The 26,328-nt window shown below is 39.6% G+C and overlaps 1 protein-coding gene across 5 annotated transcripts in view; it reads right to left on the bottom strand.

Moving 5' to 3' along the window:
* The window catches only part of CNST (consortin, connexin sorting protein), a 116,343-nt gene that overhangs the window by 26,004 nt on the left and 64,011 nt on the right, over positions 1-26,328 (bottom strand). For all 5 annotated transcript variants that reach the window (XR_010412375.1, XM_064594433.1, XM_064594432.1 and 2 more), the window contains 6 exons: positions 20,739-20,944; positions 13,439-13,469; positions 11,264-11,350; positions 10,700-10,814; positions 8,582-8,603; positions 8,317-8,413 (listed from right to left, as the gene is read on the bottom strand). Coding sequence is in view for 4 of the 5 variants with exons in the window: in XM_064594433.1 (XP_064450503.1) it covers positions 8,317-8,413; positions 8,582-8,603; positions 10,700-10,814; positions 11,264-11,350; positions 13,439-13,469; positions 20,739-20,944 (558 nt within the window). In the remaining variant the exon portion in view is untranslated. The remainder of the gene's footprint in view (positions 1-8,316; positions 8,414-8,581; positions 8,604-10,699; positions 10,815-11,263; positions 11,351-13,438; positions 13,470-20,738; positions 20,945-26,328) is intronic.

The raw sequence follows: 26,328 nt of genomic DNA, 5'->3' as shown, positions 1-26,328 counted from the left end.
TTGCAGTCTGGACACTCATGACCTTCACTTCTGGGAATTTTCTTGTATTATTTCCCTTATCATTTGTCCCTTGTTGCTTTTCTGTTCCCTCCCTTCAGAATGCTCATCTTCAGATTTGGGCCTCATGGACTGATCATCTCTACCTTTTCTGCCACACTGTTCCTCTCTTTGCCTTTGGATTAACTTTCTGGGATGCTACCTCAATTTTATCCTTTGACTCTTCTAATTAATTTTTTAATTGTAATTTAATATTTTTAGAGAGAGAGAAAGAAAACACGAGTAAGGGATGGAGGGGCAAAGGGAGAGAGAGCAAATCTTAAGCAGGTTTCACGCTCAGCACAGAGCCCGACTTTGGGACTCAATCTCATGACTCTGCAATCATGACCTGAGCTGAAATCAAGAGTCAGAGGTTCAGCTGACTGAGCCACCCAGGCGCCCCATAATTAATTTTTTATTGTGGCCATCACACTTTCTATCTTCTAAGAACATTTTCTTTCTCTGAATGTTTTTCTTATTTTAAAACAGCTCTGGGGCACCTGGGTGGCTCAGTTGGTTAAGCGTCTGCCTTTGGCTCAGGTCATGATCTCGGGGTCCTGGGATCAAGCCCTCCGTCGGGCTCTCCACTCTGCGGGAGTCTGCTTCTTCCTCTGCCTGCTTCTCCCCCTGCTTGTACTCTCTCTCTCTGTCAAATAAATGAATAAAATCTTAAAAAATAAAAACAAGCAAACAGTTTTTTTTTTCTAATATTTTATTTATTTATTTGGCACACAGAGATTGAGAGGTAGAGAGCAAGCACAAGGAGGGGGAGTGGGAGAGGGAGAAGCAGGCTCCCCGCTGAGCAAGGACCCCGATGTGGGGCTCAACCCCAGGACCGTGGGACCATGACCCAAGCCAAAGGTAGCCACCTAACCAACTGAGCCATCCAGGCGCTCCTTATTCTTGTTTTCATGTATACAATATCCTCTCTAACCTGTGACACTGTTCATTTTTTTAAAGTTTTCATCTGTTCTCTCCATTTTCTTTCCTTTGAGCTTCTTTGCGTCTGACCGACTGATCTGGTTTCCGTCTTTCCTATCTGAGGCTTTCTTAAATGAGGCAACAAGCAGCTCTGTGGTTAAAGGCAAGTCTTCAGGAGTGGTCAGTCCTCAGCGTAGGATGAAGAGGGCTTGGGCCATTTGCTGGGAGGCCTTTAATAATATGAGTATCTGGAGGTTTTATCTCCTGGACGAGTAGCCAGTTTCCCAGAGAGGAAGCAAGAGACCAGCCACCACAGTTCTAGATGCTAGCTGCAGAAAGCAGGCTAAGGCTCTTGCCATTCAGGTGGTAAGATTTTCACTCAATCCTCATTTTCTACCTAATACCCCTTCCTTGAGTTGTGCCTGATCCACGTCCACATTTCCTCTAGCTCAGGCGCTCTAGGAAATAAGTGTCAGCCTCCCGCTTGGCAGAAAGGGCTTATAAATGTCGAAGTGTTTCTTCTATAGGCTTTCAGCCCAACCTCCCGTTGCCAGTCCAACCCTGAATGCTTGACATTAGAGGCACCTCCGTGCTTCCCATTCCCAAACCTTCCCAGGCAGGACTCAACATTGTTCCTGTAGACACTCAGCTTTCTGCTTTCTGTGGTGTAATAAGCCAGTTGCCACCCATCCACCTGCCTTTCAGCTTCTGGAACTTTCTGGATGTCACATCTGCTGCTGCTTCCTCACCCATTCTGTGGCTGTGGGTTTCTGCCTTTAAGGATGAATTTCTGGGGGCATCTGGGTGGCTAGTCAGTTAAGGCTCTGACTTTGGCTCAGGTCATGATGTCAGGGTCCTGGGATCGAGTCCCATATCAGGTTCCCTGCTCAGTGGGAGTCTGCTTCTCCCTCTGCACCTCCCCCTGCTTATGCTAGTGCTCTCTCTCCTTCTCTCTCAAATAAATAAAAAAATCTTTTAAAAAAATGGGTGGCTTAGTCGGTTAAGCATCTGCCTTCGACTCAGGTCATGATCTCAGGGTCCTGGGATAGAGTCTGGCATTGGGCTCCCTGCTAGTCCATCTCCATCTCCCTCTGCCCCTCCCCCGAGAAGTATGCACGTGCGCTCTCTCTCTCTAATAAAATCTTAAAAACAAATAAAACCCATAAAAAAGAATACCTTTCTGACATTTCAGTAATGTTCTAAGAAAAAGTGAAGTTAAATGTCTGATCCACTCTGATTAATCAAAAATATTTTCTGAATTTGACAAGTATGCATCCTAGTATAAAACTTAATATTGTTAATGTTTCTGTTAATATTAGCATGAATTTCTGTTAATCAGTGCTCCTGAACCCAAAGATCTAGTGAGTGAGTCTGTTACTCCCTACTGCATTCACTTCATACCTACTAACAAAAACTTTACTCTCATGAAAAAAAATGGAATAATGGCTGAGTGCATGACAGATGCTTACTACACACTGAGTTAAAGAGGGAGTTCTAAAAGGAGCATTAGACTTAACCTAAGTGCTAACACATAATCTACAGAAATGTCCCTGTCTGTGAGTTACCCTTTCATCTCCCATTCCTCCATGAGTCCTCTCTCTGTTTCTTTAAAGTTTTATTTTTTTTTTTAGTAATCTCTACACTCAACTCGGGACCCAAACTCACAATCCTGAGATCAAGAGTCACATGCTTATCCGACTGAGCCAGCCAGGCGCCCCTCTCATGAGTCTTCTTTATGTTAAAATACCCCACACAATTCATGAGGTAAGACTAAATCATTCATCAATTAACACGTCTTATAGTTTCTGAGTATCTCATTAATTAACATTAAGTACAAACATTTGAGTGGCATCAGGACTAAAGAAGAAATTTTCACAGTACCCTGAAAAAAAAATACTTTAAGTATGAAATGTTGATAACGTACAGCTTCTGCAGAGGTGAATTCAAAACTAAAAATGTTCATACCCAGTCATCAGGGAAAAGCAAGTTAAAACCACAGTGGTATTCATGTCCCCTAAAATGACTAAACTAAAAAAAGACTGACAACAGTAAATGCCAGCAAGGATGTGGAGCAATGGGAATCTTCACACGCCGCTGGTGGGTATAAAACGGTACAACTATACAGGAGAACAGCCTGGCAGTTTCTTATAAAATTAAAAACGTACCTTCCCTATGACCAGCGATTCCACCCCCAATTCTTTACCCAAGAGAAATGAGAACATATATCCACAGAAAGATTTCCCAGAAGTTCTACTCATCCCCTCCCCCATTCATGCTCGCTCTCTCTCAAATAAATAAATAAAATCTTTTTTTTTTAAAGATTTTATTTATTTGAGAGAGAGAGAATGAGAGAGAGCGAGTACATGAGAGGGGGGAGGGTCAGAGGGAGAAGCAGACTCCCTGCTGAGCAGGGAGCCCGACGCGGGACTCGATCCAGGGACTCCCGGATCATGACCTGAGCCGAAGGCAGTCGCTTAACCAACTGAGCCACCCAGGCGCCCCAATAAATAAAATCTTTAAAAAAATTTTTTTAAATTAAGGGCTCCTGGGTGGCTCAGTTGGTTAAGCGACTGCCTTCGGCTCAGGTCATGATCCGGGAGTCCCTGGATCGAGTCCCGCGTCGGGCTCCCTGCTCAGCAGGGAGTCTGCTTCTCCCTCTGACCCTCCTCCCCATGCTCTCTCTCTCTCTCGCAAATAAATAAACAAAATCTTTAAAAAAAAATGGTGGGTTTTTTTTTAAGATTTTTATTTATTTTTTGAGGGAGATAGTGATAGAGAGAGAGCATGAGAGGGGGAGAGTCAGAGGGAGAGGCAGACTCCCCGCTGAGCAGGGAGCCCGATGCGGGACTCGATCCCGGGACTTCAGGATCATGACCTGAGCCGAAGGCAGTCGCTTAAACAACTGAGCCACCCAGGCTCCCAAAAAAATGTTTTTTTTTAAATTAGAAGTTTTATTCATGATATCCCCAACCTGAACACAACCCAAATGTCTATCAACAGGTGAATGGATAAACAAATTGTGGTACAAAGAGTGGAATACCCCTCAGCAATGAAAAGAAATGAACTAATCATACATATAACAATATGGGTGACTCTGAAAAACAGTACACTGAGAAATTCTATTTATGTTAAATTCCAAAGCAGAGAAAACTCGTCAATAGTAACAGGAAGCACTAGGTTGCTTGGGCCTGGAGGTAGGAGGGACTGATTATAAAGAGACTTGGGAGGAAGATTTTGGCATGGTGAAGATGTGCTGCTACATCTTGATTGGGATAGTAGTTACATGAGTGTATACAGATGTCGAAACTCCTCAAATTACATACTTAAAATGGGTATATTACATTGCATGGAAATTGTACCTCAATAAAGATAAAAAAATAGGAAGGGAGGTATGCCTGGGTGGTTCAGTTGGTTAAGGGTCTGACTCTTGATTTAGGCTCAGGTCATGATCTCAAGGTCATGAGATCGAGCCCCAAGTTGGGCTCCATGCTCGGTGTGGAGTCTGCTTGAGATTCTCTCTCTCCCTCGCCCTCTTCCCCTTCTCCCGCTTGCGTGCTCACACATTCTCTTTCAAAATAAATAAAAATCTTTTAAAATATAAAAAATGGGAAAGGAAAGAGAAGTATAAAACTCAGGATGATGGTTTTCTCAGGGGTGGGGGGAAAGCAGGAGATGGACCAAACAGGATCACAAAGATAGTTGTAACAAAACCGACAATAACTTAGTCTTCAGTTGCTTTAATTGGGCATTAGGCTTACATATCTTCATTTTGTTATCGTTTGTTATAATGTTTTTGGTAACATGTAATATTCTTTACATATAAAATATTACCTGATAAAAATTAAGAAAAACATAAATTAATAAAAATGCATGGACTTCAGGGTCGGAAAACTAGGGTCTGGCTTTGAGTTCTAATGAATTCTCTTTCTGGATAAGTCACTTCCTGGAATTTCTTAAAAATGATTCAGCTTAATTTATATTGGTTGTTAAGAGGAAGAGATGAAACAATATATATAAAGGTGTTCTGAAAATATAAAATACTCTGTATATTACTTGAAGAGTTATAATGGTAGGCTGATTATAAAAGCAGTAATGAATAATATATAGAGAACATTAACAGAACAGTATTAGCAGGGCCAGCGATAGCATGGGGAGAAGGAGGAGAAAAAGCGGTGAGCATACTGAGTTCTTCCCTCCTGCCAGGTACCGTTCTGAACTTTTAACATGAAATGACTAGTTTAATCCTCATAAGAATCTCATAAGGTAGGGCGCCTGGGTGGCTCAGTTGGTTGAGCGACTGCCTTCGGCTCAGGTCATGATCCTGGAGTCCCAGGATCGAGTCCCGCATCGGGCTCCTTCTCAGCAGGGAGTCTGCTTCTCCCTCTGACCCTCACCCCTCTCATGCTCTCTCTCTCATTCTCTCTCTCAAATAAATAAATAAAATCTTAAAAAAAAAAAAAAAAGAATCTCATAAGGTAAGTACTATTAGTGTCCACATTGGGGAGCTGAGGAAAGAGGCCCAGAGAAGTTAGGCAACTTGCCTAACATTACACAGTTTTACATGGTGGAGACAGGATTCAAACCAGACCAGTCGGGCTCTAGAAACAATGTTTCTAACCACTATACAAAAAATGGCAAGTTACATATTATAGAAGGAGCTTAAGACCAAGGAATTTGGAGTGAAAGAATACGGAAAGGAAAGTCTAGATCGAACTACATGTCTGACGTTGTTAAAAATTAGGAATATGAGGTAAAACAAGAACAATATATTTAATACCAATCCTTAAAGGATTATTTTCGAATTTCTCTTTTTCTCACATTCTTACATTTCTATGCATCTATTCAGAAAATAACCAATCTGAGGAAACTAATTCTGAGAGAGTTGACATACTTTTTTAAAAGATACTCTTTTACCAGACTTGGCAAGATTTCTCTCCCCAGAATTTACCTTCCCCATAAGATGGTTGTCAGTGAGATGTCTGCATTGGGAAAGTCTTGAATATACATACAACTTACTCAGCAGAAGAATGCTGCATTTAGTTCGAAACCAGAAGACCCAGGTTCTAGTTGTGAATCAAAGCACAAGCGAGTGACTTGCAGGTGGTAGCTCAGTTTCCTCATCTGTACCACATACCTCACAGCAGAGGCCAAGCTAGAGAGCTAGAAGTAGCGCCGAGCCTGAGCCTTGCAGCAACCAGCACTCACGGTCAAACCAATGAGCCAATAACAGCACTGTTCCCAAAGACAGAGCCACACCCAAACCAGGTGGCTATTTTGTGAATTTCTCCCTCTTTAGATCTTTATAAAGCTCATTTTACTATGATCTCCAATATAAAAAGGACTGGAAAAGAAGAGTCAGCTGCTGTGGTATATAGTATAGAGGTTCCTCAAGGAATTAAAAAGAGATTTACCATATTATCCAATAATTCCACTCCTGGGTATTTACCCAAAGAAAACAAAAACACTAATTTGAAAAGATCTGCACTTCTTTGTTTATTGCAGTATTATTTACAATAGCCAAAATATGGAAGCAGCCCAAGTGTCCATCAACAGATGAATAAAGATACACACACACACACACACACACATACACACTGGAATATTATTCAGCCATAAAAAAGAATGAAATCTTGCCCTTTGCAACAACATGGATGGACCTGGAAGGTATCATGCCAAGTAAAATAAGTCAGCCTGGGGCGCCTGGGTGGCTCAGTTGGTTAAGCGACTGCCTTTGGCTCAGGTCATGATCCCGAAGTCCTGGGATCGAGTCCCGCATCGGGCTCCCGGCTCGGCAGGGAGCCTGCTTCTCCCTCCGACCCTATCCCCTCTCATGCTGTTTCTCTCTCTCTCTCTCTCTCTCTCTCTCAAATAAATAAATTAAAAAAAATTTTTTTTTAAATAAGTCAGCCTGAGAAAGACAAACACCACAGGATGTCACTCACCTGTAGAATCTAAAAAACAAAACAAATGAAGAAACAGAGAAAACACAGAATCAGACCTATAAATGCGGAGAATGAACTGATGGATGTCAGAGAGAAGAGGGAGTGGGGAAGATGGGCAAAATGGGTGAAGGGGGCTGGGAGATATAAGAATGAAGAAGTCAAAAGAATAAAAAGTACAGCACAGGGAATATACAGGCAGTGATACCGTAATAGCATTGCATGACGAGCTACACCTGTGGGGAGCCCAGCATAATGTACACACATGTCCAATCGCTATGTTGTGCACTGAAACTAATATAACATTGTCTATCAACTATACTAAAAAAAAAAATAAAAAAAATCAGAAACTTACTTGTAGGACATTTTTTTTTTTTAAGATTGGGGTAAAAGGTAGGAAAAGAAGTTTGCATTTCAAAATGCAAAATATAGAATAAAATTTTATTTGGAGAAAAATCCAATTTCTTAAAAAAAAAAAAAGAAAGAAAAGGAGAAGAAGAGACAGGAAGAACAGAGTATAGTAGGAGTGACTTAAGGCAAAATCCCAAATTCGCCTCATAGAAGAAAAGGGGCTAAAGATGTAGTGGGGTGGGGGGGAGGGTGCTTTGTAAAAAGAAAAAGGCAGATTAAATTGATCGTCATCACCATCACTGTATCTCTTCAGGCAATTCAGGCAAAACACCTGATGGTGCATGTTTACTATCAGGGCTCTCAGGCCCAGGGATATGAAGCCTTAGAACATAAATCAGTACTAAAATCATACATCAGGAAAAACAAACACCCTGAAATGTATTTATTTAACTTTATTTTCTAAAGTTTTTATAACGAACATACATTAGTACTGTAAAAAAGAGTTTCTAAAAATCTTTGACCTTCTGGCATAAGACACAGAAGTGGTATAAAATGTATCATAAATGCTTTAGAAATGTATACATGCAAATTAAAGTACACCATACGTACACCATACGTCAGTTAACAAAAAAGGGGAGGAGAATAAATTGCCATAGATAAATTACCAAGAAACAGAGCTCTTATATATCTAGATTTACAGCACAAATTTCTGGGAAAGTCCATACAATAATTGTTGGTTTTTAAACAGAAAAGGGTATCTGAACATACACCAAAACCAACTCTGTTTCAGAGCATTTTTGTACAATTTTGTCATATTCTGTTAGATATAAGTATCTACTGAAAACACTGAAATAACTTTATGTTTTTATAAGAATTTAGATGTTATAATTCCTACTACTAGTTTTCTAAAAATAGGGTTACACAATATAAAAAGAATCTCACTTTGCAATTTGCCTGGTAGGAAAGGTATATGCAAAAAAATGTAAGTGCACAAATAGTTCTTGTAACACTTGTAAAATTTAATAAGAGGCAGGCGTCTCTTATGTCCTTCTCTAAGGTAAAAACATACCCGGCTCTTCGGCTGTGGCTCCTCCTTCCCTCGGGTCCTCAGAAACTATTAACTGTGTAAAGCATTTCCCTCCCAGAGGCTTTTCTACAGCTGCTACCTAAAAAGTTAAAACAAAACAAAACCACTTTGGGGGAAACTTGTGTTAAATTAGAAAACTGAAAATACTTTGAGAAAGGTTTCTTTATTTCCTAAAACAGTCCATGCAACAGAAATATGACTCTTAACATTTTTTCCCAAAAATATTTCCAAGGAGACAGTCTCTTACCTTATGTTTGGATAAAAGAGGACTGTAGAAAAAAAGAGAAAAAAAAAGATTTTAAAAAAATTACAGCAGCTATATTCTTCCAAACAAATGTCACTGAAATGGCTATAAAAATAAAATATAGCTTCTCTGGATTCTAATATTAGCACAGAACATTTCCAGTGCTACCACTGGTTCACACAGTTCAAAGGGCAGCTCTCTCATGTGTTAGCTCCTTAGCTAGCCAATTACTACTGAAAACACCCAAAGAAGCTGTAAATGCTGAGACCCAGAAAAAAAAAGTTAACATTTTGCTAATAATGTAAAGAGTATTTCACACACATATTTTTAAAATTTCAGTTTATATCTTTATAGTCTGAAATAGGTTATGATGGAAGATAATTTTATTGGCATTATCCATGGAAACAGGTAACAAAAAAGAATTTTAAAATATTATATTTTTTAGGGAATATCAAAGATAACAGAATGTCCACACGAAAGGTATGCACAAAAATATTTATAGCTATTTTATTCATAATACTCAAAAACCAGAAACAATCTGAATGTCTGTTAACAATATCACGGACAAGTAAATTGCTACACAGTCCTACAGTGAATCCACAGAAATAAAACCCGAGCAAATTACCATTACATGCAACAACATGTAACACAGCATAATGATGGGCAAAAGCAGTTAATACAGAAATCTCCATTCTGTATGATTAGGTTTATAAGAATTACAGAATAGGCAAATATACTGTTATAGAACTTAGACAGTGGTTATTTTGGGGAGTAGGTGCTGACTTGGCACATGCATGAGGGAGCATTCTGAGGGGCTGGACTGTTCTGTGTCTTGGTCAGAGTCGTAATTACATAGACATATATGTGTATATAAAACCTTCACTGAGCTTCTGCGCTTTAATGTTTGTAAGAATTAAAAATTATTTTTTATAATAAAAAATTTAGGAGTAATAATTTTGGGGGGCATTATCCAAATTTGAAGCATAAAAATGCCTTGCTGATATTATATTAAATAAATATTTGTTGTCAAATAATTAAAATATCTGCAACACATTAAAAAATGATTAATTCCATGGGAAAGGCAGAGAAAGTGTCTATACTGAGTATTTTGAAAGAACACAATCTCCTTTATCTATTGTAAAAGATTCCATTATTTTAAAACTCTATGAAGTTGAAAGTTAATCTATTTAACATACTAAGAAATTAGGTTATAATGCAGAGTCCCTAAAAACACTGTTTCCAAGGTTCAAATCAAAAGCAGAAAACTGTCATCATGAGAGCTGAATGACCATCATTTCTGAATCTACAAAGATTCTTCAAAGGCTGGTCTCCAAAATAATCAGACCCTAAAGCAACTCTCCACTACGTGGGTCTGTTTCATTACTGACAAGTAGAGTTTTAGTTTGCTCTTTGTGATTCTGGTGGAAAAGGAGAAAAAGTTATCCACAGGATGGAATCTTGAAGCATCTGTATCGAAGATTTGATACAGAAATCTAGTTTAAATATCACTAGTTTAAACACTATAATTTTCCCTCACCTTCAGAATTCTGAATCTTAGAATGAGTTCAAAAAATATATTTAAGTGCTTTATTATTACTATGATTTAGTTTTAAAAATCCCAATCTTTGATACAAATCAAGCAATTTAAAATTATCTGGTAAATGTAAAAAAAAAATTATCTGGTAAATGTAGCTTTACTTCTGCAGTATTTTGGTTAAATATTGTACTGTTTCTGCTTCCCACTGTTAGAAAAATCTTACAGATGTGTTTTCACTATAACATATGAACACTGGCAAACAACTACAATAAAAAATCCTAATACACAACTCTTTTCCATTTCCATCACCTAATCTCTTAACCAAAGAGAGGTCAAAATTAAAAGTTATATTTTAAAATTTCTGATTAGAAGGTGCTTTGAATGAACGTAAAGTTGAACTTATACTGAGTTCTCAGAAACTATGATAAAAATTAATCAGATAAAAGCTAATCATTTTGTTTTAATTTCTCCAACTGAAAACATTAACAAATAAAAAATGGATCATGAATTTCAAATATTCAGTGCTACAATGCTTCTTCAATACTCTATTTCAACTCATTCTACACAAATACTGATGTACTTACTCTTGGTGTGTTGTGCAAAACTTAGTGAGCCGTTCAAAATCTTCACCATTAAATCCTTTTTCTGAATTTCTCAGAGATGTAACTGTATGTGGTTGTACAGTTTTCCATTTTGTTTCTAAATTTAAAATATTTGTTAATTACTGGCTATTGCAAAACATATTTAGGGGGGCAAAAGTAGTTAACGGGCACCACCAATCAAGATCCCCATGCAAAATTATCTTATACAACCCAAGTTAACATAGTTAGCAAAAGCTAAATGACTACTTTTCAATATGAGTAAATATTATTCCAGACACTAAATTAGCCAGTGGGGCATGCCAAAGGATCAGAAGAAATGCAAACAGTGTTCTTTTCTTGGCATTGATACAAAGAGCAAAATACAGAGAGAAATTTTCTCACAATGACACAGACTCGTGGTAAAATTGCTACTTTCTATGCAACATTAACTTAACTGTTGAAACATCTATTTCCTGACTTACAAAACCAGGTCAAATATGTTAAATTTCTAGATAGGAACGTTTTAGATTACTGATAATTGCACATCTTATGTGAGTCTGTACTTACCCCACTCTTCTTGAATGGCAGAGAGATTTGCAAGCAATTTCTCATGATACAGTCGTTCAAGCTGAATGAATTTCATTGCTTTCTCATCTGAATAGAAAAATTGAGGAAAATAGAAATCCATACTCTTTACATTTAGCCTCATATTTGAAGAATGTCCTCTCGAAACTGGGAAATTTGCAGCTTACCAAAAAAATGAAAGGACTCTAAATACTTTTAAATTAGGGTTTCTTGGTTTGGAGTTTTAATGGAGCATGTGATGCCATAGCTACTCGGGTTCCATTCTACCAGCAAACAGAAACTAAAAGAGGGTTTTAGGGGCGCCTGGGTGGCTCAGATGGTTAAGCACCTGCCTTCAGCTCAGGTCATGATCCCAGGGTCCTGGGATCGAGCCCCACATCGGGCTCCTGGCTCAGCGAGGAGCCTGCTTCTTCCTCTCCCTCTGCCTCTCTTCCTGCTCATGCTTTCCCTCTCTTTCTCTCTCTCTGTATCTCTGTGTCTCAAATGAATAAAATCTTAAAAATAAATAAATAAATAAATAAATAAATAGAGGGTTTTAATGCTCAAGAAATGCCTGCTTGCCAGTGTATCTCTAGCAGAACCAATTAAAAGTAATTTAATTGGAAACAGGACCCACATGGAATCCTGGAATCTAAATGTTTTCCATTTTTTTCCCTTCTCCTTAAATCACTTTCTGTCAAGCAACTACATTACCCTCTATTCAAGTGTGTGTTCCTGATTTTGACTCACGTTGACTCTTTTCTTTTTTTCTCACTGAATGCTTTTCTCCCACAAGACCAAAGGCTTGCAAGCCAAAACAAGCACAGAGCACAACATTACATGAATCTTTTGTAAAAACTTAATTAACTGGCCAGAGTGATTTTCATAATTATGTGATTCCACTCTTCTGTAGATTTTCCTATAAACTTCTGCCTTCTCCATCTGTATCACACATTTAGCATCATGTGAGGTCATGGTCAATTGTCCAACTGTCTGCCTTCCTTTGGGCCATGTTCTAAATGTTGACCCAGAAAGAGGGGAAGACATGATCACTTGGATGCTCAGCTCTCTCTCTCATCTGTAGTCTTCAAAATATGCCGGGGATCATAAACTAGGCCAGGGAGAAGTGGGGGCAATTCCATTTTCCTCTGCCCATGACATAAAGTATACCAAAGTTTCTCAAACTTCACTGAACATAAAAATGATCTGAAAAGCTTGCTAAAAATGCACATTCCTGGGTCTGATCTCTAGAAACTCTGATTCTGAGGCATGGGTGTGCACACTACGAAGTGCCCCCCCCCTCGGGATATGGATGGTCTGTATTACACTACACTGTGCTCATTATTTGGTTAGAAAAAGAGTTCTAGCTTCCCTTCCACCAGAATTAGATCTCCTGCGTACTTAGTCATGAGCTGCCATTGTCTGAGATGGTTACCACAGTCGATTTGACAGGGTTCAGGATAATTGTGTTTCCCTCAATCTGCTTGGAGATGTAGAACAAAGTCAACAAGGTGAGGACAGAGTCGAAATCACACAAATGGGGAAACAGATGGTTAGGGCACATTCTTTCTAAAGAGTCTATATGGAGTCATCCCTGGAAAAGAGAAGCGATTTTTACAAAGGGCAATTGGAAAACTGAGGGAAGAAATGTTTCCTGTATAAAAGCTAATATGCGGTTTCACTTGACAGCATTTGTTCTGTTTATTACAAGTGAAGAATTCAGTCTTACTTTTGCAGCTGAAAGCTAGAATAAGATGGTCATGAGATATACTATGTGTAATATGCTCCCTAGGCTCTAATATATGAATATCACTTGACTTGTACTTCTGTTTTAATTCAAAAGAAAGAAAACCCAATGGATTTTTAAATTATATGTTTCAGCAATGTGCTTTTTTCTGCCCTCCTAAACATACAAATATTTAGATTGTGGTAAAATTGGGGCTTCTTGATGGAAGGCCAAATTTGGGTGGTTCTAGAAAATTTTCTGGAGTGGCAGAAACTGTCTACACCTTGCTTTCTGAGGTGGTTACATGGGTGCACACAGCTGTTAAAACCCATCGAAAACAACAGATATATATATATATATATGTATATATTTTTATTGTATGTGAACCTCAACTTTAAAAAACGGGCAGTAGAGAACTTATGAATTTCTTCCTGTAATTAAGAAAAGGATACAGTCCTCCTCCTGGAAATAGGACTCTGCTATCTGTTAAAAACAAACAAACAAACAAAAACCAGGAAATTAGATTAACATTTGGATGAAAAGGCAAATTTGGAACAAATCAAGACCTCGACGCTAAGTCTTTGATATCAGACTAAGAAAACTCTGAACTACACTCACCAGTTGAGAAGAAATCTGACTGTAGGCCCAGGACACATTTCTGAAGTCACTGATCGCAAGCAAAGCAAACAGAGACATTCTTTGGTTTTTTAACAACCCCTCTCTCCCTATTCTATTCTAAATCAAAGCCAACTTCACTGATTCATTAGAGTTTAGAAGTAAGAACTCTAGAGAATGAAGAAAATACTATGAGGGCTTATAACAGTGTAACACGGGTGAAAGAATGACTCGTGTTGTAAATCAAAAAGTTAAAATGTGTCAAGTCACATGAGACTCATTCGCATTTTACCAAGTACCTCATGGGACACTGACTTTTGGTTCTCTTTCGATATTTCAGAGAATGCAGGGCCAAGTGCTAAGAGTTGAGCAATGATACTTGGAATACATACAAAGTGCTGCACAGGATAAAGGGCACTGGATGGTGGAGGTCCAGAGATTTAGGATCTGGTCCCAGTTGAGGCTTATCAGTTACTGGATTCATTCTAAGGCATATTTAAATTGAAAAACTCTTTGATTCTGAACATTTTGGGATCTTTTACTTATATCTTTATTTGGATATAGCATTTATAAATAGAACAACCATAAAACTGAAAGTATTCACTGAGAAATACTTGCATAAACTGACTGTTGTCATATTTAGAATATTTCATATAAATACTTCACACTTTTAAAAGTTTCATTCTTACTAAGTCTCTAGTAAGAAAGGTGTTCCATCTATAGATCCCTACCTCCATTTTCCAGCTAGCTGCTGATGCGAAGAGCAATATTGTACTTGTCAAACCTATAATCTAGCAACAAAAAGGAATGGTTTTTCATAAAAGACTCTTAATCAGAGGAAACAAACTGAGGGTTGCTGGAGGGGGTTGGGGGGATGAGGTAACTGAGTGATGGGCATTAAGGAGGGTATGAGATGGAATGAGCACTGGGTGTTTTATACAACCGATGACTCACTGAACCTACTTCTGAAACTAATAATACAGTATATGTTAATTAATTGAATTTAAATTAAAAAAAAAAAAAAGGAAACAGTTTTTCCCAAATCCCACAGTGGAACCAGCATGCTTTTAAAGGAAAAAATTTGCCTAGCTTAAAATTTATATTATAACTCTAACATTTTTCTACAAGCAATATATACAACTGGACTCAATCACCTCTTCATAAAGTTTTAGTTTAACCTAAAGCTTGAGTCCACACTTACTTTCTATTCTGAGGACTTTGCAAAGGATAAACTAATTTTCAAGATTCTGCTTGTCTTTTATCAGTTCATCCACCTAACAGTATGACAATACTAACTGGAACCAAATCAAATTGTCAATATTTAACCACTGTTTTACTTACAAAACAAGAATTCCATATACTACGACCAGTAGTGTGCTAACCCACACCTGACACCCGGCTCTCGAGTACTGGGGAGAGGCCTGACTTGCAGAGTTCGCTCATTTCTGTGTTGTCAATGCTTCCATCATAACCAACTTCAAGCTACCGACATGATGGACACCACTAAATACGGTTCTCAGGGGCTAGTGGTAGCGAGCTCCAGCAGCACACCATGGGGTTACACCTAACAGAAATCACTAGCATTTCATTTATCAACTTCTAGCGAAATCTGTGGCATGGCATCGAATTTCTCTACTATACATCACATTGAATATAGATCAAAATACATCACTCCTAAGATTAAATTTCTGGCTCTTCAAAGCCATTCTCACGCCTTTTTGCATTTGTGCACCATTAGCACACAGTCATTTATAAAAAGCTTCATACTCTTACAAACCAGACTTTCTGGCACTACAGAAATACACAGTTCAATTAGCTTTTAGATTTCTGTGATGGTTCCAATACCATAAAAGCAACTATAAAGGTAGGGTCACGAGACCCAGTGGCATTTTCAGGTGAAAGGGCAGCTGGGGAAAATAAATACACAAGCCATCTCCCCTGTAGAAACCCGCCCCTGGCAAGAGCAGACGGGGTTTTCTTTGATGTCCCATATGTCTAAATCTGGGAAGTAGCCTGATAGAGCACAAAGAACTCAAGGTGTGGAAGCGAATAACCAGACTGCATTCTGGTCCAAACTTTGCCACTGCTAGCCATGTGACCTTGGACATGTCATTTTACACCTCAAGCCTCAGCTTCCTTATCTGTACAACAGGGACAGTAATACCTAGGATTCTGCAAGACAAGGCTGCTAGGCTGCTGTCAGGATTAAGTGAGGGAGTGCATATCTATCATGGGGGGCAGCACATAGCAATAAGTGCTGAAAATGGTTTCTGAGTCTGAGTCTGAACTTCAAGGGCAAGACGCAGAGTAGAATCATGTGAAGAAGTAAGTTGAAAATCACTCTGGGAGGGCAACAGTGTTAAGGTTTCAAGTTTTTGGGTTATTCTGCTTCTAGGCTTCTTTTACCTACCAGGAACCAGAAAAGGGAAGTAGAAAGGTATGTATTATTTTTTGACCACAGTCACGGAGATGGGCTTCAAGGATCCCAGTGGATCCATTTCCTGCCCAAGTCTGACACCAGTTTCAGTACAAACTCACTGAGCACAGAGCACCATGCTTGATGTTTTTCTTCCCACTTCTATATGAAAAGCTTCCAAGTTTATGACTTCAGTTATATACTTAGAGCTAACCTGCAGTCGTATTAACTAAGTGTGTGAAAGATTACTCATACCGAAAACAAGCATTTTTAAATGGAATCTTGAAGAGTTTCAGGAGCTGAAAATACAAGTACATATCTGATGTAACTGCAGTTATGTTGCCAACAGCCTTTAGCACATGTTCTGATGGACTATCACCTCAAAACTAACAATTGTTCCCAAGGGACTTTCCCTCTCCAATTCCTCATTTCTGTTCATGGAATGCCACTCGCCCAGCCTGGATCTCCTGGCCATCTCAGACTTTCCTCCTCCACTTTCGCATCCACTCCAAGTCTTAGGGATTCTTCCTTCGAGGGGACTGCAGTCCATCCCTCTCTGGAGCCCCCACCACCGCCGTAACCAGCATGCTTTTCTCACCTTATGCTTGGATTATTAATATCTCCTTTCCATTCTTATTTTCATTAAAATTGTGCAAGTCTGTGGTTTAAGGAGTCCAACAGTCCTATGATATGTGTTCATAAAGCCCTGCCCTCTTGGCCTTTTCTCCGTTCTTCGGGAGCAAGCGCTCAGAGATCTTCTGGTTTCTTTTTCTTTTAACCTCTGTATCCCTAAACATTACGCCTATTTTGGCCATTTCCGGATTTTTAGGTTTTTTAGAAGATGAGGACTGAGATTTTTGCTCCCCCGGCCCCAACCCTGCAAACACACAGCACACAGACACTCTCCCACACTCACCTACCCCATATGGTTATATTGTAGCAATGGATAGGTAACATTTAATGTGTGCCTTACTGTAAGCCAAGCCAGATAGTAAACTCATTAATTTTCCTTTCCTGAAAACCTTTTGTTTTCCCTGGAGTTACTTTTTCCTTCCCATTTCCCCCACTTTTTTTGGGGGGGGGGCATAGTTTTCCATGCACTTGTCACTTATATAACTCCAAGCTCGCCACCAATAAATCTTCCCTCAGTACATTCAGAGACAGTAAATACTCAGAAATAGGAAAAGGATATAGAAGTTTCTCCTAGACTACTCTGATCTGCTCCAAACAGAACTGGAGACTCTCTCCTTGTACAGAGCTGTCATCTCCCTTCACCCCTCTCCTGGGTAGCATCCCAATTTCTGACATCTCACACCCTCCAGCTCCCGGGTTTACCCCTCTGTTTTGGTGCAGCCTCTAGCGGCTTTGAAAGGGTAGAAAGGAGAAGCAAAGGTCTTGAAGCAGGAGCATCCTTGTATATCTGAGGAACTGCCAGGAGGCAAGTGGACCTGGGAAGCAGTGACTAAAAGGGAGCGTTTTCGGAATTAAGGTCTAGGAGGTAACAGCATGGATAGTGCAGGGTCTCATAGGCCCTGTAAGGATTTTAGCTTTAACCCTGAATGACAAGAGAAGCCACCAGAGGGCTCTGAGTAGAGGACTGACAGGCTCTGACTTACATTTTCTCTGGGTCATGATGACTGCTGTGTAGAAGACAAAGACGAAAAGGGAGAGGGAGAGTCAGGAGGGTTTCTAAAGTGACGAGTTCACTGCAAGAATCCAGGTGAGGTCTGAGTCCTGCACTGGGGTGGAGGCATGAAGGAGGTAAAAAGGGGTCAGATTCTGGGTGTGTGTGGGAGTAGATCTGCAGCGCATACTCACTGAAACTGGATGTGGGGAGGAAGGAAATAAAAGATGACTTCAAAGCATTTGGTCTCAGCACCTACAGCAATGGAGCTGCCATTTAACAAGAGGGGGAAGACTAGGGAAGCAGAAGATTTGGGAGAAAAAGCAAAGTTTGATTTTGGATATCTTAAGTTTGAAGTACTTTTTAGACACCTGAGGAAGCTGGATATTGAAGCCTGGAGTTCAGAATTGCATACTGAAGAGCTCCAATGTGTAAAGATTAGTAAAATTTATGGAGCGCCTGGGTGGTTCAGTCAGCTAAGCGTCTGCCTTCAGCTCAGGTATGATCTCAGGGTCCTGGGATCAAGTCCCGCACAGGGCTCCTACTCAGCAGGGAGCCTGCTTCTCCCTCTCCCTCTGCCGCTCCCCCTGCTCGTGCTCTCTCTCTCTCTCAAATAAATTTTTAAAATATTAAACAAAAATGAGTAAAATATGAAGGATTCAGCAAACGGGCCAGAGAAAGCATGGCTAGTGAGGCAAGGCATGAATGCCAAGAAGAGAGGGTCCCAAAGGCAAATAAAGTGCTTCAAAATGGACTATGTGCTCAACTTGTCAAAGCTTCTCACACCCCCAGCAGGACGAAAACTGAGCACAGACTGACCACTGGATTTGCACGAACATGTGACACAGAAGCCACTTAGGACCCTTCAGAGTGTAATTTTGGTGGAGTGTGGGGACAAAAGCCAGACTGGAGTGGGTTCAAGAGAAAATCAGGTATAATGTTACCAAAGCAGAATCCTTGTCCAAAGTGTTTTAGACTGAATCAAATCATGAAGGAACAACCAGACAAATCCTAATTATGGGGCATCCTACAAGAATTCTTGGGCTCTTCATAAGTGTCCATATAAGTTAAAAAACAACAACAACAAAGGCAGGGACTGTTTCGGATTACAGAAGACTAAAGAATCCTGATGACAGAACACCTGAGAATTACTTGCAGTCCTTGAATTAGTGACAGTGAGGGTGCAGTCATAATGCTTACTATTTATTTGGCTGTTACTGTGTACCAAGCACTATGTTAAGTGTTTTATACGCATTATTCCATTTGGTCCTCCACATTACAGAACAAACTGAAAGCCACTTAGATTGTTAGCAGTGGATCCCAAAGCCATGCTTTTAAACCACCACCATGCTCTCTAAACTCCTCCGTCAGGGGAGGACAGATTGCTGAGATATTTAAGAAGCATGACCTACAGGACTCAGCAACTCTGATATGTTCCTGAGGGGTGGGGAGGGTGGGGAGAATTTTACTTTGAGACATAAAAAAATTAAAAAAGGAACAGCATGCGACTCTTGATCTCGGGGTCGTGAGTTCAAGCCCCACGTGGGGTGTAGAGGTTACAAAAAATAAAAATAAATAAATAAATAAACTTAAAAAAATTTAAATCATCTTCAGGCCTGATCCAGATCTACTAGAACTGCTTCGGCTGTAGGATTGTACATCAGCAGAAAAGAGCATTCTTCTTACCTTTCATGCAACAACAGCCCAGTGACATAAATTCCTTGAAAAGATTTGACTATATTTGCTATTTCCATCTTTACTCCAAGTGTCCTTTTCCTCAACTTTTTATCGAAATTCTACAGAAGAGTTCAAAGAAGAGTAAAATCAACAGCCATTTACCTTTCACCTAGATCTGTCAATTGTTGACATTTTGCCAAATTTGGTTTCTCTTTTGGTCTTTTCCTCTCCTCTGCACTTTTTCCTACTGAAGTATCCTAGGTAATGATAAGTGAAAATATCATAATAACAGTCACTCCACTCCCAAATATGTGGGCATGTACCTCTCAAGAACAAGGATACTGTCCTATAAAACCTATAATTCTATTACCAGTCTCAAGGAATTAGGGCAATAATATTATTTAATATACAGCCTATATTCAAATTTCTGCCACAGTGTTCCAAAAACAGATGCACTGAATGGAATAAGCAAATTCTGGCCCCAGAACTGTAAGGAACTTGCTTGGTGAGGGAGTCTCAGTTTCTCCATTATTTCATTATTTTCATTTTAAAGGAAAAATTAAATGCAGTTCATACATATCTTATTTTTCTGAATTAGCTTTTGTGTAAAAAAGCTTTCTCACCACTGTCCAGAGGCCTCCCGGTGTCCAGGCTCTCATCTCCTAATTTACCCTCCTGGTCTTCAGCAGAGTTAATTTTCTAAAATTCACATTCAATTTGGCACTCCCACCATTAAAAATTCCCAGTCCCTATGAGGAATGCCGTGATCACTGCCCCCAGCCACCCAATGTCAATTCCTACCTCTTCTCCATCTTAATCTTCCAACACCATCTCAGCCATGCCTTTGTGGGGGCTGAAATCTCTTCCCACACTAGCTCACTCTGTTCATCTAGTGAGCGCCTACATACCCCGCAAAACCCAGCTCAAGAGTCCCCTGATGCTCACAGAACAAAGTTAATCACACATTTTGTGCTTTTGCTGAACCTTAAATATCTGTCTACCCTTAGTACAGACTTCTTCCATTATTTATCTCTAGAAGTGCTTCTCCTTTTCCACAGTGGCTCTCTTAAGGACATACTCTGTTAAGTAATTTTTGTTTCCGCAGTGTCTAGCAGAGTTTTTGACATCTCGGTGGTATTTACTAAGCGCTTGCTACATTGACTCTTACTCGTACACAGCTTATTCACTACATAAAGGACGTCGGTGATTGTCTTAACTACAAATGGATTATTCAAGGCCGATGTGTGGCCACTAGTAGTCATATGCTAAACTTCCCACCAGCCACTAACCCAGGGTGACCTCCTGGGCTTCCCAATGGCAGGTTGGGGAGAACCAATTACAGAGAATTGTATTTTCAATGATTCCACACCCCGGTCCCAGAACTGTAGGGAGGCAGGACGTGAAGGGTTTGCTGGAGTACCTGGTGAAGGCAGAGGGGGAGTGCTCTGGAATCCAACTGCTCAACTTCCCCTCGTATAAGTGAGAACAGATACTGAAGAACTTGCTTTGGGGCTTCGGGTTGATCATTAGCGTTTACTTCTGCGGACTCTTCATCACTCACAGCATGTGTGGATGTACTTAGTGTATTTTCTCGCATCAAAGGTGTAGCATCTCCTGAACAAAGTCCTTTAAGAAGTAAATAAAATGCCTGTGTTAGGATAAAGTATCATCATGGTGGAATACCTTAAAATAATTATGTCTGTTAACCATAAAATTTGCAAATAAAGCTAATCACACGGGGCGGAAAAAGCCCAGAACCACAGGTTTTTGTCCTCATTAAACTGTGCTGTCATCTGACTCCCTCTGTTAGCACACACATGAACTATTTTTGCAGAATTCTAATTACGAGTATTAATAAAAAGAGATCTAAAGGAAAGTACGAGGGTTAAAACGTGACCACAAACTTGATTCAACCAAAGGAAAAAACAGATTAGCTGTAATCGAGAAAGTCCTGGCTTGCTCAAAATAAAACACACAGAAGGTAAATGCACCTCTCATATAAAAGGACTAAAGAAGTTACGACCTCCTCTTTAAACTCTGGTCTGGTAACTGTAGGACTACTTCTGGATCCCAAGAGAGCAGCAGGAATTCAGAAGCCAGAGCTAATGGTCGTGAAAATTTTTTCATAATAAGTAGTTAAGTAACACAAACTTCTAAAATCAATCAATCAATCAATCATCCATGAATAAATGCTTGACCTGAAGCTCCTGAAATGATGTACCAAATTTTAAAAATTTAATCATTACATGTTAGAACTTCACCCCTCACGGAAATCTCAGTATCTGCTCTAATTTGCATATTCAAATTGAATAGACTATCTGCATCTGTACATCCATTTAGGGGATCAGTCTCAGAAGGCTCCCTCTCAGTAATGCAGTGTACATACCATGTTGGAGGATGCCTCCTGCGAGCTCTCTAAAGTGTGCCCGAACTCTTGTCTTCTACTGCCTTCTAAACAAACCCACTGCTCTAGCCAGGTGGGTCAGCTCTTCATCTCCTTAGTAAAATATTCTGCGACTTGAGCAATTACAGATTCTAACAGAATATTTTCTTCCCATCTATGCCTATTTATGTTTTACGCTAACAAAATCCATGTATTTCTGTATAACATGGGCCTATGGTAAACTTACTTTCCTCTCAATACTGTAGATAGCCCTGTATTGTGCTAGATTGTATTACAGTGATTGCTGAAAGGTCTCGTCTTCATTGGATCAGAACTCCTGCATCCACAGGGATTCATTTATGGGCCACAATTATTGTAACTATAACCTGTAACTATAACCAGCAGTGTCTTCAGCACGAAAATTCCAAGTGCCGTGATTTCTAAAATTAATCACCTATGGTGATTCCTTATATTTAGAAAATTCTCTTGTATGAATTTTGTATCATTTGAGATCTGGAAATACAAGACTTAGTGATGGCCTGCCATTTTGCACAGAGAGTATCTGTGAAAACATGGATGATTCTTCTGCTTTTCAATTTTCTAACCAAATGGTAGTAGTGCCAATGTGGAAAGATAAGCTTTCCATAGAGAACTCCAAAGAAACTAAGAGAACTACTGTTTCTTTCCCTTTTCCCCAGGCACACGATTATGTCCAAGACATTTAATCTCATATAGGCTGTGATAAAGCCAGCCTCCCAAATTCTATACTTCTCTTGACTAAATTCTTCCCACATAATTATCAAATATTACTCCATGCTTCTTCCTTGAAAACATGTAGGAATTATATCATTATTGGTCATTTTCAGTAAAGGGGAGTTAAAGAAAACTCTTGAAAAATATTACCAAAGAAGGACAAAATTCTCAAAGGTAAAGAAAAAGGACAGACTTGGGTGCCTGGGTGGCTCAGTCGGTTAAGCGGCTGCCTTCGGCTCAGGTCATGGTCCTGGAGTCCCGGGATCGAGTCCCGCATCGGGCTCCCTGCTTGGCGGGGACTCTGCTTCTCCCTCTGACCCTCCCCCCTCTCATGTGCTCTCTCTCTCTCAAATAAATAAATAAAATCTTAAAAAAAAAAAGAAAAAGGACAGACTTTATGACTCTCTTATCTAAAGAAGGTCAGGTAAGGTCCCAAATAATGGAACTGGAAACATGGATTGTGATTATCTCAGTTAGTTAGACAGTGTAGATTCATAATGGCCATGGTCCCTGCTAGATCCATTTTCAAGTTACTTTAATAATTAATGTTATGGATACATACAATTTATAAACATGCAATACACTGGTAAATAAAATTATGTAGCCAACAAAAGAAATTGTAACAGAATATTAGTCATCAAACAAAACCAACAAAAGTTCGAAAAGCATATATACGAGCCTAAAGATTCCAAGAGCAATGGAAGGCTAATGTAAACAATTAGAAAGAATATAGTAGTTTAATTGCCAAGTGTAGGGAGGGAATGGAAAATATGATTAGGCTCACATGTGTCATTCCAAATGGGTTAAGAGGTCAGGGAAACTTGAAAGACTTATACCACAAAAGGATTATTTATTGGGGTTGAAGATCATGAGTTTCAGAGATAACTTAATTACAAAACTTACCTCTTAAGATAATATTCCTTGCTGGGACAAAGTAGTATAAATCAAAGAGCACTGGAATAGGAGGAGCAAGAGACATCACTTCTGTCATTTTTCCAAGTGACTTGGATTAGATATTTATTTTCTATACTGTAGTTCCTTATCTTTAAAATGAAGGGATTGGCCAGGTGAGACCTCAGATTCCTCCTAGATCTGACCATCTCAAACATTCAAAGTCTCCAGAGTGATTTAAGAAATGTAACCAGGCTGGCCACTGTGACACCAGCCTCTAGGCCAGCTTCCATGGACCCAGGCTCCAGGATCACCCTAGCTCCAGGCAACCCCCCAGCTGACTCAGGTTCCAGGCTGGGTCCCATGGACACAAGCTCCCAGCAACACCAGAGCCAGGGTGGCTCTCACGGACTAAGGTGTTAGGTCCACCACCCTAATGGTGCGGTGCCTGGTACCTCATCCATCCCAAAGGACCCAGGATCCAAGGCCCATCCACATAGACTCAAGCACCAGGCCCACCCCAGTGGACCCAGTCAGCAGATTTGCCCACCTGAGGACTCCAGCATCAAGCCTGCTCATGGTCACCACTAGCTGGCCCACCCAGAATCTCTGGACAGGCTGACTAGTGAAGGGTTTCCCTGTTGAAGCCATTCTGTAAAGACTGCTTTTTTAGATGTGCAGACACCAACATAAGTCCACAAGGATCATAAATAATCAAGAAAACATGACACAACCAGAGGAAACTAACAAAGATTCAATAAAAGGCCCTACAAAAATGGAGATCTATGAACCATTTGACAAAGAATTCAGAATAATCTTCTTAAAGAAATTTAATGAACATAACACAGATAGACAAACAAAATTAGGAAAATAACATATGAACAAAATGAGAAGTTTAGCAAAGAAATAGAAACCATGATAAAAATCAAGCAGAGGGGTGCCTGAGTGGCTCAGTCGGTTAAGCGGCTGCCTTCGGCTCAGGTCATGATCCCAGGGTCCTGGGATCGAGCCCCGCATTGGGCTCCCTGCTCGACGGAGAGCCTGCTTCTCCCTCTCCCTCTGTCTGCCACTCTGCCTACTTGTGCTATCTCTGTTAAATAAATAAATAAAAATCTTTCAAAATCAAGCAGAAATCCTAGAGTTGAATACATTGAAATGAGAAATTCAACAGAGAGCTCCAACAGCAAACTCAACCAAGCACAAGAAGGAATCAGTGCACTTAAAGATATGTCATTTGAAATTATCTGGTCAGAAGAGCAAAAAGAAAAAAGAATGAAAAAGAATGAAGAAACCTTACATGAATTGTGTGATACCATGAACAGAAACAACCTACGCATTACTGGAGTCCCAGAAGGAAAAGAGAGGGAAAAGAGGGCAGAAAACTAACTTAAAGAAATAATGACTAAGAATCTCCAAATATGGAGGAAGATTTGGACATCCACGTTCATGAAGCTTATAGGTTCCCCAAAATTATCAACCTAAAAAGATCTTCTCCTAAGACACGTTATAATAAAGCTATCTAAAATCAAAGAAATAGAGTATTTTTAAAACAGCAAGAGAGGGTGCCTGGCTGGCTCAGTTGGAAGAGCATGCAACTCTTGATCTTGGGGTCATGAGTTTGAGTAGAGGTTACTAAAAGTCTCAGGAGAGGTTTCCAGCTCCCAGTGCTCCTGTAATAACACTGATAAACTATGTAGGAAATACAAAATAACAATAATTTTTAAGAAGACAGGAAAAGAAAAAAATATCCCTCACATTCCAGGGAACCCCTGGAAAGGTATTTGTGGATTTCTTGGCAGAAACATTGCAGGCCCGGAGAGAATGGGATGAACATGTTGGATTTCAAAATAATTTTGACACCACATGAACTTAACAAAAGTTTTCTTGAAAAAGTAAGTGTAGGGCACCTGGGTGGCTCAGTTGGTTAAGCGACTGCCCTCAGCTCAGGTCATGATCCTGGAGTCCCGGGACCGAGTCCCGCTTTGGGCTCCCTGCTCAGCAGGGAGGCTGCTTCTCCCTCTGACCCTCCCCCCTCTCATGCTCTCTCTATCTCATTCTCTCTCTCTTAAATAAATAAAATCTTTTAAAAAAAAGAAAGAAAAAAGAAGTGTAATAATGTATCACAATTAGTACAAAAATTCCTTCTGACACATAAAAGTTTTCTGGTAAAGATATTTATCGTTAAGAATGAAAGCCAAATAAAAACATATACTGTACAACACGTAATTTCATCTTTGCTACAAAGTCTTACTCAATTTAAATGAAACCTTTTTTTTGGGCCAGATATGAATTTATACAGGAATATAAAATTCTATTTACTTTCATCTGTGAAAGTCAAATGAGTTAGAGTTAGAATTCCACATTAAGCAATCTGGTGATACTATTTATATACAGATGGTGACAAATTCATAGACCATAACTTAACACCTGTCAACTTCATCATGCTCTAAAATCAACATCAGTGTTTACTTGCACCTACTAGGTTTTATTTTTAAAAATTATTTGTAACTATCTTCTGCCAGAAATGAATTACCTTGATTGAGAGATTTTATTCAATGTATCATACCACCTGAATTCTGTCCATTTTGACACATAATTTTTTTTTTTTCCAGAGAGACAGTGTGACTGGGAGTGGGTGAGGTTCAGAGGGAGAGGGGAAGAGAGAATTCCAAGCAGGCTCCATGCCCAGTGCAGAGCCCAGTGTGGGGCTTGATCTCATGACCTGAGATCATGACCTGAGCCAAGATCAAGAGTCAGACACTTAAGTGACTGAGACACCCAGGTGTCCCTTGACACACAATTTTTTATTTTAATTCCAGTATAATTAACGTACAGTGTCATATTAGTTTCAAGTGTACGATATAGTGATTAGCAACTCTCTACATTACTCAGTGTTCATCAAGATAAGTGTACTCTTAATTCCTTTCACCTACTTCCCCCATCCTCCCAGCCCCTCCCCTCTGGTAACCACCACTTTGTTCTC

Source organism: Mirounga angustirostris, unplaced genomic scaffold (assembly GCF_029215605.1).
Source record: "Mirounga angustirostris isolate CCGP_5_RB_7025 unplaced genomic scaffold, mMirAng1.0.hap1 SCAF_6, whole genome shotgun sequence".
Lineage (NCBI taxonomy): Eukaryota > Metazoa > Chordata > Mammalia > Carnivora > Phocidae > Mirounga > Mirounga angustirostris.
This window is presented reverse-complemented; position numbering and strand designations above follow the sequence as displayed.